Source organism: Lactuca sativa, chromosome 2 (genome assembly GCF_002870075.4).
Source record: "Lactuca sativa cultivar Salinas chromosome 2, Lsat_Salinas_v11, whole genome shotgun sequence".
NCBI classification, from domain to species: domain Eukaryota; kingdom Viridiplantae; phylum Streptophyta; class Magnoliopsida; order Asterales; family Asteraceae; genus Lactuca; species Lactuca sativa.
In genome coordinates, this window is record NC_056624.2 from 170072286 (window position 1) to 170091755 (window position 19470).

Sequence of the window (19470 nt, forward strand, 5' to 3'; positions counted from 1 at the left end):
TTCTTACCGTCATTCAAATTTAAACCCTCGTGTTTACATCACACAAATTTATTTTCTTACTGTGAATATTAAATTTAACAGGGACCAAAATGCGGGTTTATCAGTTGGGTTGATGAAGAGAAGGACCAATCTTCTATGGTAATAGCTAAAGTAGCTAACTCTAATAAGCTCTTTCAATCAGAAAATAAGAAGTTAAAGATAGCGTTGGTTTGTAGTTGGGTGTTGTTCTTTGGCAGTTCTTGTTTACAAGTTGTAAGCTTTTCAATATTGTTTTTATGGTTTTGAAGTTGTTAGGTCAATAAATTGTTGTATTTGTAACGTTAAAACAAATGTTGTAGTCGTTCTTATGTTGTATGTATTGATAAGTAATTAGTAGGTCATTAAATTGTTGTAATTGTCGTAACGTTATACTTTTTGTCATCCGTTGAGTAAACTCTAAAAATAAACTAATAATGAAATCCAACATTAATTTGTATATACATTTATATAATCCAACTACAGAGGAGCAAGACTAGACCCCCAAATAATTTTTGCCATCCGGAGACGGAACTCTAAAGCTGCGTTCTTTGGGTCAATAAGAACACGTATTGGTTGACCTGAAACCAATTGCTCCATAAACATACAAAGAAAAACACCGCAATCTCCCAAATGACTACTTTGTTGGGGAACGTTTTCTTCATAAATGAATTGCATATTCAATGGAATACTTGGGATGTTCCTCCGGACCCAATACTTAATCTTGTCCAAATAATTTGCCACCCGACGTTCAAATTTGAAAAAGATTCCTTCGGATTGGAATTTTTCATAAGCACCTCTACCAAGCCTGTCATAAATATGCACTTCCATTGACGCTAATCGTAGTTCCCCAAATAGCCAATGATTAGGGGATGAATGAATCGGCAATAAGACCTGTATAAGGATCAGAAAATAAAATTATGTTTATTTACATCACAATACAAAAACATCACAATACAAAAACATAACAAAAAAACGATATTATTTTCAATATAAACTATTAAGTTTACCGTATCAACATCCCACCAAGCAACCATGAAGTTGGGGTACGTAGCAATATCAGCCATAAACGCCCTCCAGTCCTGTCCTTCTTCCAAAGCATGAGAAACAACAAAAATTTGAAGGCATTATTGTATGTCGGTCGCTCTCAAACCGTCTCTCCATCAAAAGTCGGTACCAAATGGTTATATGCTGCACACATGATACTTTTGTTATTGACTAAAAAACAATTAACTTTTAAAAGAATTAATTAACAATTTATTTACCGCTGACTCCAACCATCCGTCGTGTGTATGCCCAAACAATGAGCTCCAAAAATCTCTATCTAACACGAAATTAAACAAACGATGCTGTACATCGTATGAATGCAATACATAATTTTGGATGACATCATCACCGCCTGCTACGTAAGTTTGCAGGCGCAACATGGAGAAGTCATGAGCAACACCAAAAACTGGAGGAGGAACGGGGCTTGTTGATTTCATATCAACCTTCTTTTTTGTTCTTCTTTTTTGCTTCGATGTCGTGTGCAACTAAAAACAATATTCAAATGTTTAAATGTATATCTTTCAGATAATTCACATAAGCATAAAATCATCAGTTTATAAATAAAACGAATACCTCGGTGTAAGGAGGGCACAAATATTGTGATGGTTTTCGACTCCTCGGTTTATCGGGTGTAACTTCTTTGTCATCATCATCATCATGAAAATAATCTACATTTCTCGTTATTATTAGTTCGTCTTCGTCCGACACATCATCATCAAATTTGTTCCCCGTATTGTCATTCCTCTCCTCCCACTCCTACATTAAAAATAATATTTTATACTTAATAACGAATTACACATAATTTAATAAGCAATAATATCTAAATAAACAAAATATTTATATTAATGTAACTATAATAACCTCTTTAACTTCACTATAATCGTTTACATCAAACACATCATCATCAAATTTGTTCCCCGCATACTCATTCCTCTCCTGCAACACCTACATTAAAAATATAATTTTTTACTTAATAACGAAAGACACTTTATTAAAAAGTAATTACCAAAAACATTTTGAGTTGTATTGTTTTTATTCATCACTTCATCTTGCACAACCTATATTTTCAAATATAAAATATGAACACAGGTATTCATATATGTTAATAAAATTTAATAAATAATGTAGCGTGTAACTAACCTGTTCATCATAATTTCTTTGTGACATTGTCGTATCATCAAAAAAAATGTCGTTCCAAAATTGATCATTATTCACTTCTTCAACAAAAACCTCTGTAGGTTGTTGGTTCATAAACACATGCTCTCCAGTGCATGTAGCCGTTTCAACACCTCGTCTAGCTTGTGTTTCCCACTGCCCCGACCTCTACCATGAGAGCGACCACTGGACGACATACTAGACGAAGATTCGTCTTGTCTCCTAAAATGGTCCCGTACTGGGGATGGAACTGCTTTCCCTTCACCATATACATACTCTTGAAATGATATATAATAAAAAGATGTCATCTCACCATCACCCGGTAACATGTTTTGTCTTGGTGGTAGCCCCTCCTAAAAAATTAAACATATTAAAAATGCATATAAAAGTATAATAATCAACTTTATTAATAATAAACGAAATATTTTTAAACCTGCATCTTTGACCAAATCTTGTTCACGTCAACCCATTTCAATTTTTTTGTTCCACTCCATCTTTTCATCCGAGGCAAGTCTTTATTTTTTCTCGATGCAAATCCACATGCACGAACAGCCGGAATCATCTCATATATCCATATCTACAATTTTTTACAATTACAGTAATAAAAGTTAAAATTAAAATAAAAAACATAACAATAAAAGAATTTAAATATAAGAAAATTTTTATACCCTTATTGGAGCCGTAAATCCTGAGACGGGATACTTTAAAGTTTGACCACGCCCAGGAAGTGATAAATGATTATGTATCTTATTCCATGTATCCTCAAGGTCAACATAAGTAAAATCCCAGAGATAGCTACCCCAAGCGAAGCTAACAAAACAAAAAAACAAAATTGATTATTTTATAAATTATAACTTTAATAAAATAGAACTTTTAACGTAAAGAAAATATACATATTCCAGAGATCCAAATTCTCAGCCAAATAAAACCAATCTTGTGGCACCCGATCGTTAACTTCTTTGCCCAAAAAACCTTCACACAAAATGTATATCAAACATACTCTAACTGCATCAACGTCGTCAAGTGCTAGGAATGTTTGATTTAAAATTAAACTTTTCAGGTCGCCGTTTTTCACCGAACTATTAGTATGGTCCGGAAATAGCCGTTCACGCAGTAAACATCTTTTTTTACTGCTTATTAATTTTTCCGACCCTTTTCTCCCAATGTTTTTTGGATACTCCCCAAAATTGAAGCCGGTAATCAAACAAAACTCTTCCGGCCCATAAACCATTTTCGTATTGCCTACTCGAAAATATAAACGTTTTATTCCATCTGGAGATAAAACAGGGTCTGGCCGGATCTGATGAAGGAACATTTTATGAAACAATAACGCGTCCCCTTGTAAACGAGGGACATCAATAAAATAGCCAAAGACGGTATCTCTGAAAATAGCACGTCGGGCATCATCTAAAACTTCAAAGACTTCCCATATGTTACCGTCAGAGCCTTTTAGGTTCGCAAAGGCTTTGGTACTCATTAAACTAAAATGATGCTGCAAAAAAAACACAAAAACAAATTAGATAACTAAAAAATATTTTTTTTAAATATATAATTACGAACTGCAAATACTTTCTTAATTACTAATATATATATTTCCGATAAAAAACAATAACATACACATATATAAACAATTTTCCAAGTTATACAACAAATATATTTACGATAGAAAACAATATCATACATAATTATAGAAATATTTTCAACTTAAACATATTTTCAACTTAAACAAATTTTCAACTTAAACGACAAATATATAAACAATTTTTATCTTTCTAATTAAAACTAACATTTTATAACCATATAAACAAAAAAAATTTAAAAATAAAACGACAACCAAACTAACAATTTTGCAAGTTATACGACAACTTTATACAAATTTTCAACTTACACGACAAATACAAACAATTTCTAACAATATATATATACGACAAATTTTCAACTTATACAAATGTTATACTTATACGACAAACACAAACAATTTCTAACAATATATATATGACAAATTTTCAACTAATACAAATGTTATACTTATACGACAAATATATATACAAACGACTATTTTGCACTTTATATAAACAATTATAGGATAAGAATATACAAGATTTCAGGTTATACAACAACTAAAAAAACTACAAAAATAACAAATTGTAAACATTATCTACGCAGTCTCTACTTGCATTTAAACTTCAAGTATACTAAAAATATATTAAAACTATCAAACACAACAAAATTACCGTTTTTTAACACTAAATAATACAACAAATGATAAAATAAAGAGATTGTTGACATTAAAAGAGTTAAAATCTAACCATATTTGGGGGATTGTTGACATAATCCTCCATTTTCTTCAAAAACTAACCAAAATTCCGAGAGAAGCCCAAAGTTAGAGAGAGTTTTTGTGTAGAGAATGGTGAAAAATGAAAAAAAAAAAAAAAAAAAAAAAAAAAAATAAAAAAAAAAACGTTTTTATACCTAAAAAGAGGGCATTTCGCAGATGGGGATGTAATTTCGCAGATGGGGCTTCTCATCTGCGAAAGTACAAGTACCTAAAGCACAACTGTGCTTTAGGTACTTGTACTTTCGCAGATGAGAAGCCCATTTCGCAGATGGGACCTTCTCATCTGCGAAATGGGTGGCTATTTTTGTAATTTCGATTTTTTTTGGCTGTTTTTGTAATGCAATTAGTGTAAACGGCTATTTTTGTCATTTTCTCATATAATAAAATGACAGTTTTGTCCTTACTTTGCATTCAATGTTTAGTTTGTTAAGTAATAATGAAGGAGTATTTTGGTAAAAATGTTATTTATTTTTAGAAATGGACTATTATTTTGAGACAAAACAAAAAGGAAAGATGGACTATAATATTAGAACGGAAGGAGTATATTTTTGCTAATTCATGAGAAAAAAGTATATTATTTTCTTATGTAAAATAGAGCCTTTAGTCAATTTTCATAAAATCCCCAATTTCCATTATTTTATGTGATCTTATGCCAATTTTCCATACACCCCTTCCTGTTATAATTATCATATTTATGCACCCCCAGAGTTGGTGGAAATTAAGAAAGGTGCGCAACCCGTTTTCTTAAGTTTCTCGTTTGATAGCAACCTTCAACATGCTTTTGTAAAGTTTTGGTTGGCGTACAACATGAAGTCTTGGGTGTTCACGGCTTCATTATTGTTGTGTTGGACTATTATTCATGGTGCTTAATTGCAACACGTTTCTCAAATAAAATGTTATGTTAGTGGTGTTATTTCATTACTTTAGAAGTGTTTCGGGAGACTGGGGTTATCAACTCAACAAAATTGTTGCCAAAAGTCTATTCATTGGAATTTTTTGTTTTCTATGTTTTCTTTATCCCCGATTAAAGATGTAAACTTTGTTTGAATCCACAAGTTTGGTGTTAATTGTTCCTGTATAGATTCATTGTTGAAGCCACTTTTTCTTACCAAAGAGAACCTTAGGTACCAACATATTCTTCTCTTAGCTAGGCCTTGCGAAGCTTCAGCATAACAAGGGCAGCCGAGGTGAACCCGCCTTACGCGTGAACACCACCGCGGTGGTACGTAAGTTTGAGGTGGCGTCACTGGCGTAGCCAGGATTTTGCTTTAGGGTAGGCCAAATAATTATAAAATATGAATGGATAGAAAAATACTTCAAATAATAACAAAATATAACAATGTGTGCATTCTAAAGTAAATTGTTTATTTAAGCTCCACACACACTATCTTACATCATTAAAATCATTTCAAATGTAATCTAAAATGAAAAGCTTAACAATATTTTTCTCAACAAAATTTACTAATCACAAAAAATTCAATTACAAACATACTCATATTTTTAAACAAAATAAAGATACATGTGATATAACAACAAATAGTTATAATTAATTCATAAAAGTAATAACCTAATTTATTAAAAACCAACAATAAAAATATAAAATCTATGATAAAAACTAATTAGGATTAAAAAAAAAAAAAAATAGCTTGATTGTAACTATTGCGGAATACCCTTAACATATGGAGACAAAACAGCGAGCCAGAGTGAGTTAACTTTTAGAAAAGAGGTGTCAAATATGTATATACGCATCAAAAGTGGTGTAATGTGTTCTATCTAATTTTTATATGTTACTAGGTGTGAGACCCGTGTATTACACGGGTTTATTAAAAGGACCAAAAGTAACGGTGTGACCAAAAAAAATCATTCATTTAAGTTTTGGTAACCACAAAAACCATGTTCATAAAAAAATAAATAACGACTGAATTTGTGACCTTAGGTAAACCATATGGACTATTAAGTAATTTGGTCTTAATTAATCTATATTAATCAAATTAATTAATAATTATTCACAAATGAAATGTATTATCTACATTAATATACATATACATTAATTAATATATTAATAGAAAGAGGAATTCACAAATAGAAAGTTATTATGTATATTAATTAATATATTTATAAAATTAATTAATATAAGATGGCGTTTAATATGTGAAATTTGAATAAAAAGGAAAAAAAAAATCTATAAAAATGACAAATGGATATTAAATAATTCAAAAAAAATCTAGAAAATGATAAGTATCAAAATGAAGGAGAAGAAAACATTTAGCAAAATCATTCTTATTTATTAGGGTAAATTGAGATGGCCATTTTAACCGTATGAAACCCAACTTTTTTTATATATAAATGAAATATATATACTACATATAAAAAATAATTTTTTGTAGGGTGGGCCAAGGCCCACCATTGTCTTAATGTGGCTCCGCCACTGGGTAGCGTAGCCTTGGTTATAATAGTAAATGAAGAAAAGAAAAAAATTAACGATCATGTGACCTTTTGAACCATTAAAAAAATAAAAAAATAAAAACTTCAAAAGAATTACCTATAAATATTAACTTATTTCATACACATTTTCACATTACAACCACCAATTATTTATTTCTAAAATACTAACTATTTCTCAATTACCGAACTTCAAAAATGGATCAACATTCAAATATTTCACACACCTCAAAAACACCCATTTTCGATTCACTAACCTCCCATACACCCTTAACACAACAACTAGGGTTCATGAACATACTACAATCCTCACCTATTCAACAACCACCTTGTTTTAAAAAACCATTCCAACAAAATTACTTCAACCAACCAAACCATTTCCAAACACCAAACCAATTCCAACAATATTAATCTTTACAATTTCAATTACCACCCTAACCCCAACCTTCGCAACCATAACCTCCCTACGAAATTACTTCAACCAACCCAACCTTCCCAACCATAACCTCACAACAATTTCAACAAAATTACTTCAACCAACCCAACCTGTCCAACCATAACCTCCCAACAATTTCAACAGCCACCCTAACCCCAACCTTCCCAATATCACTAGTGGCGTCGCCTAATCTTTTACGCCAGTGACATAATAACTCTTTATTGGATTGTCATGGAACCACTTGACCGGTTCAATTCTGGCTTATCTGGGTGATATTAAGTCTCTTTTTAACTTGTAGTTATTAAACAACTCTTTTTTCTTGAGAGATTCCTAAATCTCTTACACATACACAATTACAGAGTTTGATTTCACGAGGTATCTCATTAGAAGAACCCTCACCAGATTTCCGATTCTTCAAAAGAAGAAACATGCTTGTTAGACGATCAGCGATGCAGTACAATCAGATCATGAGCTTGCCACCGGCATCAACCTCTTCTCCAGTGAAATCCCACCATAATTTTGCAACTTGAAAAAACTACACATTTTGAATTTGAAACTCAACGATTTATGACGTATGATTCCTAGTTCTTTATCAGGAATGATAATGGTAGAGACGCTTGATTTGTCATACAATAATCTCACTGGAATAATCCCTCCGTCCTTGGTGAATCTAATTTTTTTTTATCCAAATTCAGTGTCGCTCACAATAATATGAGGGGTGTAGTCCCTAATGGAGGTCATTTTTTAACGTTTTCAAGCTTAAGCTTCGAGGGAAATCCCGTTTTATGTGTTGATGGACGTATAGTTTACCCTTGTGAAACCAAAATAGTCCCTGTATCATCACTTAAAAAATCAAAGAAAAATATAAGAAAAATTGTTGGTATGGCTATGGTAAAAAGGGAGAGTGAAGGGATTCATTTGTTTATTTTTAATACAGATCAAGATAAGGAGATGTTATTGGCTCTTGAGATTACATGTGTTTGTTTAAATGAATCACCAAAGTTAAGGCCTTCGACTCAAGAGCTTCTTTCTTGGCTCGTTAATCTTCAACACAAAACATAATAATAACATAATATGTTTTGGTGTAAATATCTTACATTTGAATTCGAGTAAAGTTTTAGAGATTTTATTTTCATTGTTGTTACTTTGTTAGTTTGTTATTGGTGTCGATTTTTGTTTTTGGGATGTGGGATTTGATCTCTAGTGTGGTGGGTCAATTGGAAGGGACGGTTTTTCTTTCAAATGTGATTCCAAAGGTGGCGGAGAGGAGAGACGGGCGGAACTGACTTATTGCGCAAAAAATCATAGGGACCATTCGTGTAATTTAGAATAACCGAAAGTGGCTTAATCGACAGGTAAGTTGTGAATTTAATGACCTATGGCGCAAAATAATTACTTTAGTGACCAAATCAGGTAAATGACAATAGTTGATTGTGCTACTGTGATATTTTCTCAATTGGAATTTAAGAAAGTTGTATTTAATAAAAGAATTAAGGATTTTAGGTAGATTGTGAATAAAGAAAGTAAGCTAAGGGGGCACTATTAAGAGTTAGCAACAAGTAAATTAATGAATGAATTAAGTTACAAATTTATGTATGCACTAAGGCTAACGGGGGTTTGGTAACTATATACAAAGACCGTATATTAAAAACATATATAATGATGAATTTAATAAGATAGTTGAATGATGTGAAAAATCTATTTGTCTTTCAATAGATTAACCTTTTTCATTGTAATATGTGACTTTAGCATTTAATGCATTTGGAGTTAAATGGTCATTAACTCTTTAATGGGAAAAAATGTTTTCTAATTTTTAAATATATACTATACATTAGTTTTTTTAATGTTCTATTGAACTTTGAGTTTATGAAAAATTTGGTGTAGATTCATTCCTTTACTTCTTATGGAACCTCACATATAGCTTCCTTGAGTCACTCCAATTCAAGCCATCAAGCTTCAAAATCATCATTTCCCTTCACTTTCTCTTTGCTCTCTCAAATTGTTCCAGCTTTTGAAGTGAGGAAAATATCAGCCTAAAGTCTTATTTATAGTTAGACCTAGCAACGGAGCGGTTTTCGACCTTGATCCGCTCCAAACCGTGTAAAATTAATGGGTTTTGATCATATTTTATGATTCGTTTACCCGTTAACGACATGTACCCGTTAACCTTTTTATTAAAAGGGTCGGGTATGGATCACTATCGGTTCAATCAGTTTATGACCCGCCCAATCTAAAATTTTAAAATATAAATTTATTATATATAAGTCATACATCTATCACCGATACATTCTTCTATTTATAAATTATAAATTATAAATTTATCACCTTCAAAAATTTTAAAATATAACTTTATTATTTATAAGTTATACATTCATATGGAACAAGCCATTTAAGAAATCATTTAGTAAGATTTAATATAAAAAAACAAATATTGTTGAGTATATGATATCCACGAAGAAAATATCTTTGATGATTCGGTTTTATTTGAAAATTTCAAGCTCAACGAAGAAAATGGTAGACATTTGTTTTGTTTTGGAAACATTATTTATTAAGCTATTATTGAAGTTTGTTTTTTGAATGAATGTCATCTGGTTTTAAAGAATCGATTCATGTTATATGTGTTGTATAATTATAGCCTAATATTAATATTGTAAATGGGCCGGGTAAAAATATTGAAAATTAATTGATCCAGTGAATAAGGTTATGAGTTTAATTATTCAAAACTCTATGGGTTAGCAGTTGAGTTTAGATCAACATTTGAAAATTATTTAACGGGTTTAAATCAAAGTCGATCCTCTCCAAACCCGCTCCATTGTCAAGTCTATTTATAGTTTCCTCTTTACACTTAAGCCACTAGCTTTCTAATTTTTAACAATGGCCACCATCTAACCATTTAACTTATGAACATTTGCACTTTAGTCCTTCCCATCTTCCCATTTATCTTCTCAAGTCCAAGTCATACAATTACGAGTCAAACCATCTTTAACTAATTTGACACTTTTAACCTTCATATTAAAATCTTTTCATCACTCATTTATCATAACTAATATTTATATTATTTAATTTTTTTCAATTTTCAATTTTAAATTATAATTATATTTTTTATTAATAGATCTTCGTTTTATATATATATATATATATATATATATATATATATATATATATATATATATATATATATATATATATATATATATATAGATTCAGGTTCATTTGAGATCATTCTAATTTTGTGAGACCGTGAGACCAAATCTAAAAATAATTTTAAAATGCAAAATAAATGGAAAAATCCAAAAATTCTTTTTATAAATATTATTTTCGGAACTTGAATTAACTAAAAAAAATAAATAATAAATAAAAATAAAATAAAAAAATTCCGTTTTTTTTGAAAAATACGTGAAATATTCTAATAGAATATTACACTGACATATTCTAAAAATAATTTTAAAATGCAGAATAAATGGAAAAATCTAAAAATTCTTTTTTTAAATATTATTTTCGGAACTTGAATTAACTAAAAAAAATAAAAATAAATTCCATTTTTTTTTAAAAATACATGAAATATTCTAATAGAATATTACACTGATATATTCTAAAAAATAATTTTAAAATGCAGAATAAATGGAAAAATCTAAAAATTCTTTTTTTAAATATTATTTTCGGAACTTGAATTAACTAAAAAAAATTAATAAAATAAAAATAAATTCCATTTTTTTTTTTGAAAAATACGTGAAATATTCTAATAGAATATTACACTGTACATATTCTAAAATATAATTTTAAAATGCAAAATAAATGGAAAAATCCAAAAAAAAATAATTTAAATATTATTTTCGGAACTTGAATTAACTAAAAAAACAAAAAAAAAATAAAAAAAATAAAAAAAAATACGTCTCACGGTCGCACAAAATATAGGTGGTTTCAAATGAACATAATGATTTTACAATGTTTGGATTATGATTTTACAAATAAATTCATTGGTGAGCAGAAAAGAAGCTAAATGAAGTGGATAAAGACCAAATAATTTGACAATATAAACAATAAAGAAAGTTCACATCCTGATTACATACACGGTAAGTTGATGTCGAAGAATTCAAGTACAACGTGACTTCCATGCCGACGCGCCACGTCCATAAGCCCCTATTTTCTGTGGTTTTTGTCAGTTTGGAAAATCTATAATTAAAGTATTGTTCTTAACGTAAAAGGAAATATCAGAAAGAGACACCAATCCCCTTAAGATATATGGGTATTTTGACGACCGGAAACCCTTCTAAGGAAATTTTGAAGTTGGAGATCACGATTTGAGCAAGAGTTTGAAGAATCAAAAGTGGAATCATTAGGCTATCATTCAGTTTGCTTAATCATTATGGGGCTAAACGGCCTTTGATTTTTTTATATGTTATGTGTTGTTGATTCTATGATTTGAATATTAGAAATTGTTTAATTTATTATATATGTTTAATCAAAGATCCATATATGTTAAAGTTATGATCTATTGTTAAGTTAATGTAGTCTAAATGACCAATCTAATTGTGTTTGCCTGCATACAAAAAATAAATCCACTTAGTATTCATATTTTAAAGTTTTGTCATTTTCTTCTAAAATCACAATATATATATATATATATATATATATATATATATATATATATATATATATATATATATATATATATATATATATATATATATATATATATGTTTCTTTTTCAGTTTTTGCATAATAGATACGACATGTTAAACAATTTAATCTACTAAACTCCCATTCCATCGAAAAAACAAGAAAATGAGATCAATTCTTTCTGTAAAATCTACCCATTCTATTAACCAACAATCATATCCTTCTACAGAAAACAAGAATATCCCACTTCTTTTCAACCTATAAACAATCTCCATTTTCTCAACTCCATAAATAAATTATAACATATCATTCAAATCACACCTTTCCCACTTCCAAGTGTAAGCTCCAAATCATCTGATCCAACTTCATGAATCCTCTCACCTTCCCACGCCTTCAAAGTACTACTCTCAAACTCAAACTCACACCCATTACCATTCTGCACCACCATTCCATTTTGGAAAAACGGTTGTTGACTTGAAGTTTTCACAAGGTTGAAAGTCGGTGAAGGTGGTGCCACCGATGCCGCCATGGTCTGAAAGCTCACCCACCTGCCGGAATCCACCGTGGAAGCATCCGATTCGTCACATTCCGGGATGGTCGCCGGAGGAACGCGGTGGCGGCGGGTGGGGCTGGTCGGAGCAGAGGCGGCAAAGAGAGGGTGGCGGAATGACTGTAATGCGGTTGTGGATAGCATTTCCCAGTCGGGTTTTCGCTTTGTTCCACGGGATGTTGGGGAGGAGAGAGGTGGGGTGACAGGGGCACTATTGGAAATTCTGAGAGGGGGGAGGGAGGATAAGTTGCAGAGGTAAGGGAGAATGTAGGATGAATGGTGAGGTGGTGGTGGGTTTTCATGGCGAGATGGGCTTGGGAATGATGATGATGTGGGGCTAGCATGGTATGATGGTGCAGGACTTGGGAATGATGATGACATTGGGCTTGGTTGGATTGATGAACATGTGCTTATGTTTGTTGACATCACTGCCATTTCATTTGGAGATGGCTTACATCCCTGTAATCAAACAAGATTTTACAGATTTAGGGTTCTCTAATTCAAATTGAAAAATCAAAATTGCATCTTAATTCTGTAAATCGATCCTAAACAGGAAGCAGTTTTGATATGTTCTTCAAAGTTGCAATAAGCCCCAAACCCTAGAACGAGATTTTAAGTGAATCGAGGTCTGGAAGTCAACTCATCCCCCAATCTTATCTTGTTCTAACATAATATCAAACAAATTTTGAAATAATTGACCAGGGAAGTGATTTCGATAACGAAATCATCCTTAAAACGAATGCAAACATCTAGCATTTAACGCTGAGAAAGGGGATTTAGAAGTAAGTAGATCTAGGAAAAACCCTAATTACGATACAGATGAAATTGGAATTTGGAGAAACAGACCTTGGGATAAGTGGTGCCGTCTTCTTCAACGACCCAACCAGCTTCAGCGCAGAGTGCTTTCAAGACCTCGTTATTGTCACAGTGTTTGGGAAGACGATAGTTCCCCTGAGATCGAAGTCCGGCGTAGATCTTTGCGGCGATGGCTCTTCTTCTCCTCTCTCGTCTCTTGTTGTTCTCTCTCTCCTTCCACGACGGGAGCCGTCCAGAAGAACCGCCGCCGGTCATTTCTTTGATTGCTCCGGCGACTTTCTCTTTTCGCGTGTGCAAACTTTTTGTTATGTGTGGATTCACGAGGACTTGGAGTTCCTTTTGATCCAATTCGTCGAACTCAGATTGGTCAAGTGTATATTACTCTGAACTTTTAGAGTATTATACTTACACCCCTAACTTATGTCGAAACTGTAAATATGCCCTCCAAGTTTCTTTAAAGAGCTATTCAGTTAAATTACCATATATGTGAGTCCTCTATATAAAAAAATAACATAATATTTTGTGAAAATGATTTTATTTCATGAAAAATATGCAATTAGTTTAGAGATTTCTAGCGCGTTTAATTTTGTTATGAATGAATGATGCTTAGAGTGAGAAAGAAAAGAAAGCTCAAAATAAAGAATAAAATCATGTTTGGCAAACATGGTTTAAAAGTTAATTATAGTTGATAAGCTAACTTATGAATTAATAGTTTTTGGTAAAAAAGTAGTTTATAAACTAAATTACAATGAAAATGACATAATTAGACATTTATAAATATAATTAAAGGAAAAAAGAAAAAAAATATAATTTAAGATATATTTAGAATATTTTTAAAAAATCCCTACAAATTTATCACGACCTATCTCAAAGTAGATATCAAAAGTTAATTTATAATCTATTTCATAAGCAATCTTGTATATTACCAAACAACAAATTATAATAAATTAGTTTTTTTTTACACACTGACCTAAGAAGGAAAAGAATATAAGAAAAAATAATAGAGTTTGTCTATACTCCACTTGTTTTTATATTTACCTTTTAGTACCCACTTAATGACATTTTGTATGAAAAAAATATATGCCTTCTATAAACAATATTTTTATCTATTTTATGTGTACATTTTATCTAAATTTCCATGGTTTTATTTCGTGGAATTTCCATGAACAAAATAATACTAATTAATTGTTATTTTGTGTTAAATGTTAAAAGGATTATCATTTTATATTATAAGATTATCTTCTATGGCATTTTTTCTGATTAGCTCTTTTTTTTTCTCATGAACGGATGCTAAACATAAAGTCATAAACACACTTCAAGCTGTTAATGCAATAAGCCAATAACTTATGTTTTTGTACCTACAACTGTAGGTTAGGTTATTGTATAGGGACTTATCTGTAATTAAATGAAACTAAAGGCGCTTACTTGCCTCCGTTATCTGAGGGAGGTGCTGACGTGGAGCTGTTAAGCTCGAACCAAACAGCATCACGTGTGGACAAAGGAATGGGGCTGGGATTGTGTGCAGTTGTCGTGGGGACCATCACAGACACATCACACGCTTCTTACTTGACATGGGCCCCGTGGGACCCGCTTTCGACAAGGACACGTGCATTGGAATAGCTGTAACACGAGTGGAGTCATTGTACCTAGGAATTAATACTATTTTTTCTCTTTTTAAATAGTTAAAATGGTTGATTACAATTTTAAGAAAACTATTGGATGATTGTTGAAATATTAATGAATGTTATTCGCGTATAAAATATAAAAACTTAATTTTCTGTTGGAATTTATATTAATCTAAACTTTTCTAATCGAATGATTAATCGAAACCAATTTTGGTTTGCATTTGCACCCCTTTTTCTTGTAAAAAGAAAGTCTTGGTGTTATCTTATAACCCTTTGAAATCTTTCTACATATATATTATATTTTCACTTCGGTAATGTATGATGGTTTAAAAGCCATTTAACTTCTTTAATGATCCCTTCAATAAACATACTTGGTGATTAATATCTCATTCATCTTTTTCTTTTCTGGAACCACAACAATATATTAAAAACAGAAGCTAGTTAGACATTAGCGGACACCAAAAAAACAAATGAACGCATAATTGGATTTTACATCCACACATTCCAATTTTTTCTAGCCCTAGCGTTTCTAAAAACAACGCAATTAAAAGAAAACGCAACAATGTTATCAAAGATGTAATGTTTATGATATTTGGCTGATGAAAAAGCAACACGTTCTGGTATATTCAAAGAACTCAAAAGAAGTTGTTAGTTAATTCTTTGGGGTCCTCTCTTCAAACTAGGCACAAACGAAAGTCGAGATCAATACCTCTTACATCAAGATTCAAATGTGTAGGAATACAATCTAGCAAAAAACCATCCAAATAAAGACATAATCTTTATTGGAATCGATTTATTCCACCGAGTAACATGAGTACATACGGGATGGCGATTATTATCAATATGGAATCTGAAAGATTGTACAGTCCTCTAGAAGGTTCTTGCTTCCACCCCACACCTATTCGATGTCGATTGCAACTTTATCAAATCCAATATAGAAAGAAAATTTGAGAGCTATAATGACTCGGCTCTTCCTCTAATCTGCCACATCGAGAAAAACTAAAACCCTTTGACCTCCAAAGTTCTATGACCAGACACCATTGGCTGTTCGGAAGCATACACATTCTAGAAAAATGAAACCACAACTATTGTCATACCAAGTATCTATCGAAAACCTCGTATCAACCTCATCCTCCAAAATTTTATAAATCACTAACACATGAATAACACCATTATCATGTAACTGATTAATAAACCCAACTATCATGGACCACCCACGACTACCACGCGAAAAACGCAAGCCAAACACAATTGTATAATCATTTATCCATTTTGAGAGCATATAAACCTAAGAATTTGTGTTATAATTAAAGATCCTCATTTTTGGAAAATGGGTTTACCCATTTTTGGAAAATGGGTTCCAACGAAGTTATATGTTCTTGTTTCATAATAGGAACATATTACTATCTAATCTTTATAAGTTACCTTAAATATATGTTTGAAATACAGTAAGACAATAACTTCATGATTATATAAGCACTTCTTGCAATGCGTATATTAACTTTTTTTACGTATTTTCCTGTGATATTGTAATTGTGTGTGTAACTATGAAAACTACACATATTTCTGGTTCCCTTATTGTCGAAACATAATAGTTTAGAAAAACTAAGTTTCACAATGTTAGTGATTAGGGTTTAGGCCCAAGCCCTTTAGGGTTTATAACCCTGTTTATATGCGGTTTAACCTCACTATTTATGAATTGAAATAATCTATTATCTTACATGGTATCAGAGGTCTAGGTTAAAATCTTACTTCTGACCACAACTCGTAGCCACCGCCTTCCACCTTCGGCGACTTTCTCTAATAGTCGTCGGAGGTGTCGTCGTTATGTTCCTTATTTTTCTGTTTCTACTATTCTCCGTCTAAATAATAAAACAATCAGATTACACCAAACCAGAGCCCTTTCATCGGCTTCTTCTACTGCCTCGTCTACTTCTGCCTCCTCACCTTCCGCTTCCTCCTCGGCCGACCACTTCTTCAGATCTTTTTTTCAATCAACCCCTTATGATATTGCGGTTGCCTCTCTCCGATGACACATTCTCTGCCGGGCAGCCTCTAATCTACAGTTGTTTCTTTCTCAATCAACATTACAGTCGCCGATCTCGCCGATATTGGCTCCGTCCGCCGCAGATCGAGCCTTCTTTCTTTCTCGCTGCCTTTCTCCGGATCCCTCTGCCACTGGTTGCATGATCGTTATCGTCACCGTCGCTCCTCTCTTCTTATACAAAAGAACTACTGTTGTCCGTCGCTTCTTCTCTCTCCTTCTCCGACAAGCAGTTGTTAGACGTCATCGTTATAGCTCTGCCACTGTCGTTGTCGCTGTCTTCATTTATGTTATGTTTTATGTTTTTTTTTCAGTTTAATCGTCCCCTTCCGATCAAACCTCGGGGGATGTTAGTGATTAGGGTTTAGGCCCAAGCCCTTTAGGGTTTATAACCCTGTTTATATGCGGTTTAACCTCACTATTTATGAATTGAAACAATCTATTATCTTACACACAAAACGAAACAAAAACCGTTTCATGAACTTATATTCAAGTAATAGTCATTTTAACATTTTTCACATATTCTACTATTATATTGTAGTTGATTTAATAAATGTAGCCAAAATGCGTGAATTTTCTTGTTACTATATGTTAAAATAGCATAGATTTTGAAATTTTTAGTTCCATAAATTTTAAAATCATTTTGCAAAGTAGTCATTTTAACGTTTCCATGCATATTCTAGTAATATTATAGTAGTTAGCGTAAATATGTACAAAATTTGTGTACTTTCTTGTTACTATATGTCAAAAATCAAAATAGGATGGTTTTTGAAATTTAGATTTCGCAAATAAAGTATCATTTAGTGAACTTCTAATTCTCTTCGTAAAATGCAATTTTTACAATTTTGACATTAGATACTTAAGCGAAACAAGAACAATTTCTCAAAATTCTAAATTGTTCCGCAAAATTGAAATCTATTGTAGTATTTGAGATAGGGTTTCTTTTATGTTTTAATCGACTATTTTGTATCTTCTCGTTCACTCACTTTAGGCTTTTTATTGTGTAGATATTGTGTAGGATGGTAACTAACTACCATGTTCAAAATATGTTATTATAACATTAAATAGGAAGTTTTATAGTTTTGGATGTTGATTTGACATATTCTGTTCATGTGGCGGTCATTGTTGACACTTATTTTTTTATTTTATTTTATTGATATTGATATTTAATTTATAAAATACATTTACCAAATTATCCTTTTGTAGTGTACTTTATCAAATTTTATAAATTTTGGATTTTGGTTATATGGTGTCAAACTAAACATGACGCCTATATTTTTAATTTTAATCAGGGTTAATATCGTGTCATATTGACCATCAAGGCTATGCTAATCGTTGGAAAAATAATAAAGGTTAGATTAGTTGTGTCTACATTCGTATTAAGTTATTTAAGAGATGTTACTTTAGGCTATGGTTGAAACTGGCATCTGGTTCATGTCATGCTATTACGATTTGGAAGGCCTTCATCAAAAGATGATGAGAGGAACATGTTCTTGATATGGTTTTTCTCATAGCTTCTCCTACCTCTTGTTTTATAATTAGTAAATAAATATTTTACGAAAACTTCAACAAGTTTAACAAATAGTATATACAACTCCTTTCTCTTCAATTGACTGGTATAATTGACATGAGGTTAGAAAAAAACTAACAATTGAGATTCTTCAAAATATGACTAAAAAGAAGGCTTGCATACCGATTCTTCAAAATTTTAATCGTAAGATTTCTCATTGGAAAGTTGATGATTTATCGATTTATCTATTGGGTGTCTGCTTACACTTCTTAAATTGATATTGGGAAATATCAGGTTTATTTTTCCTCATTTTTCTATGCTCCTTTGGCGATTTTAAGACTTAAAAAAGTGATCATAATACATTCTCTTGGGAAATATGAACGAATGCATAATCACTTGGATTAAATAGGTTCATGTCATGGCGGATAGGATAAATGAGGTCTTGGCATAGGAAGTTTATTCTCTAAATCATGCTCTTTTATCTAATATGGAGATGGTGCCTTTTGTTGAATCCATATGTGTTTTAGGTCAAAACCATTGAAACCTTAAAAGATAATGATAATCATGTTACTTAGGTCATCCACAATGAGAGTTGTACGAGGGTTTAATAGAATAAATATGAATATAATAAAGAGGAGAGAGTGTGTGGGGTTGAATGGCATGTAGGGGTTCAATGGAATTGTAATGGAAAGTTATTATTTTTTTAAGAGTTTAAATGAATGTATATATTCTCTTTCCTACATGACATTTCATAAAACACTCCATGAGTTTAATCCATTGGAGATGGCCTTAGATCATTTAGATCATCTCTAACCCATCTTCAGTTTTTCCTTATAAATGAAGTAAAAAATAGGATAAAATGATAAACAGTG

The 19470-nt window shown here is 31.6% G+C and overlaps 1 protein-coding gene across 1 annotated transcript; it reads right to left on the reverse strand.

Moving 5' to 3' along the window:
• Positions 1–12169: 12169 nt before the first annotated feature.
• On the reverse strand, positions 12170–13778 carry LOC111908244 (BES1/BZR1 homolog protein 2). Its single transcript, XM_023904075.3, has 2 exons — positions 13450–13778; positions 12170–13062 (listed from the first exon to the last, which is right to left on the reverse strand). The coding sequence occupies exons 1-2, from the start codon at positions 13672–13674 to the stop codon at positions 12364–12366; spliced, it is 924 nt and encodes a 307-aa protein (XP_023759843.1). The 5' UTR covers positions 13675–13778; the 3' UTR covers positions 12170–12363.
• Between the last annotated feature and the right edge of the window lie 5692 nt (positions 13779–19470).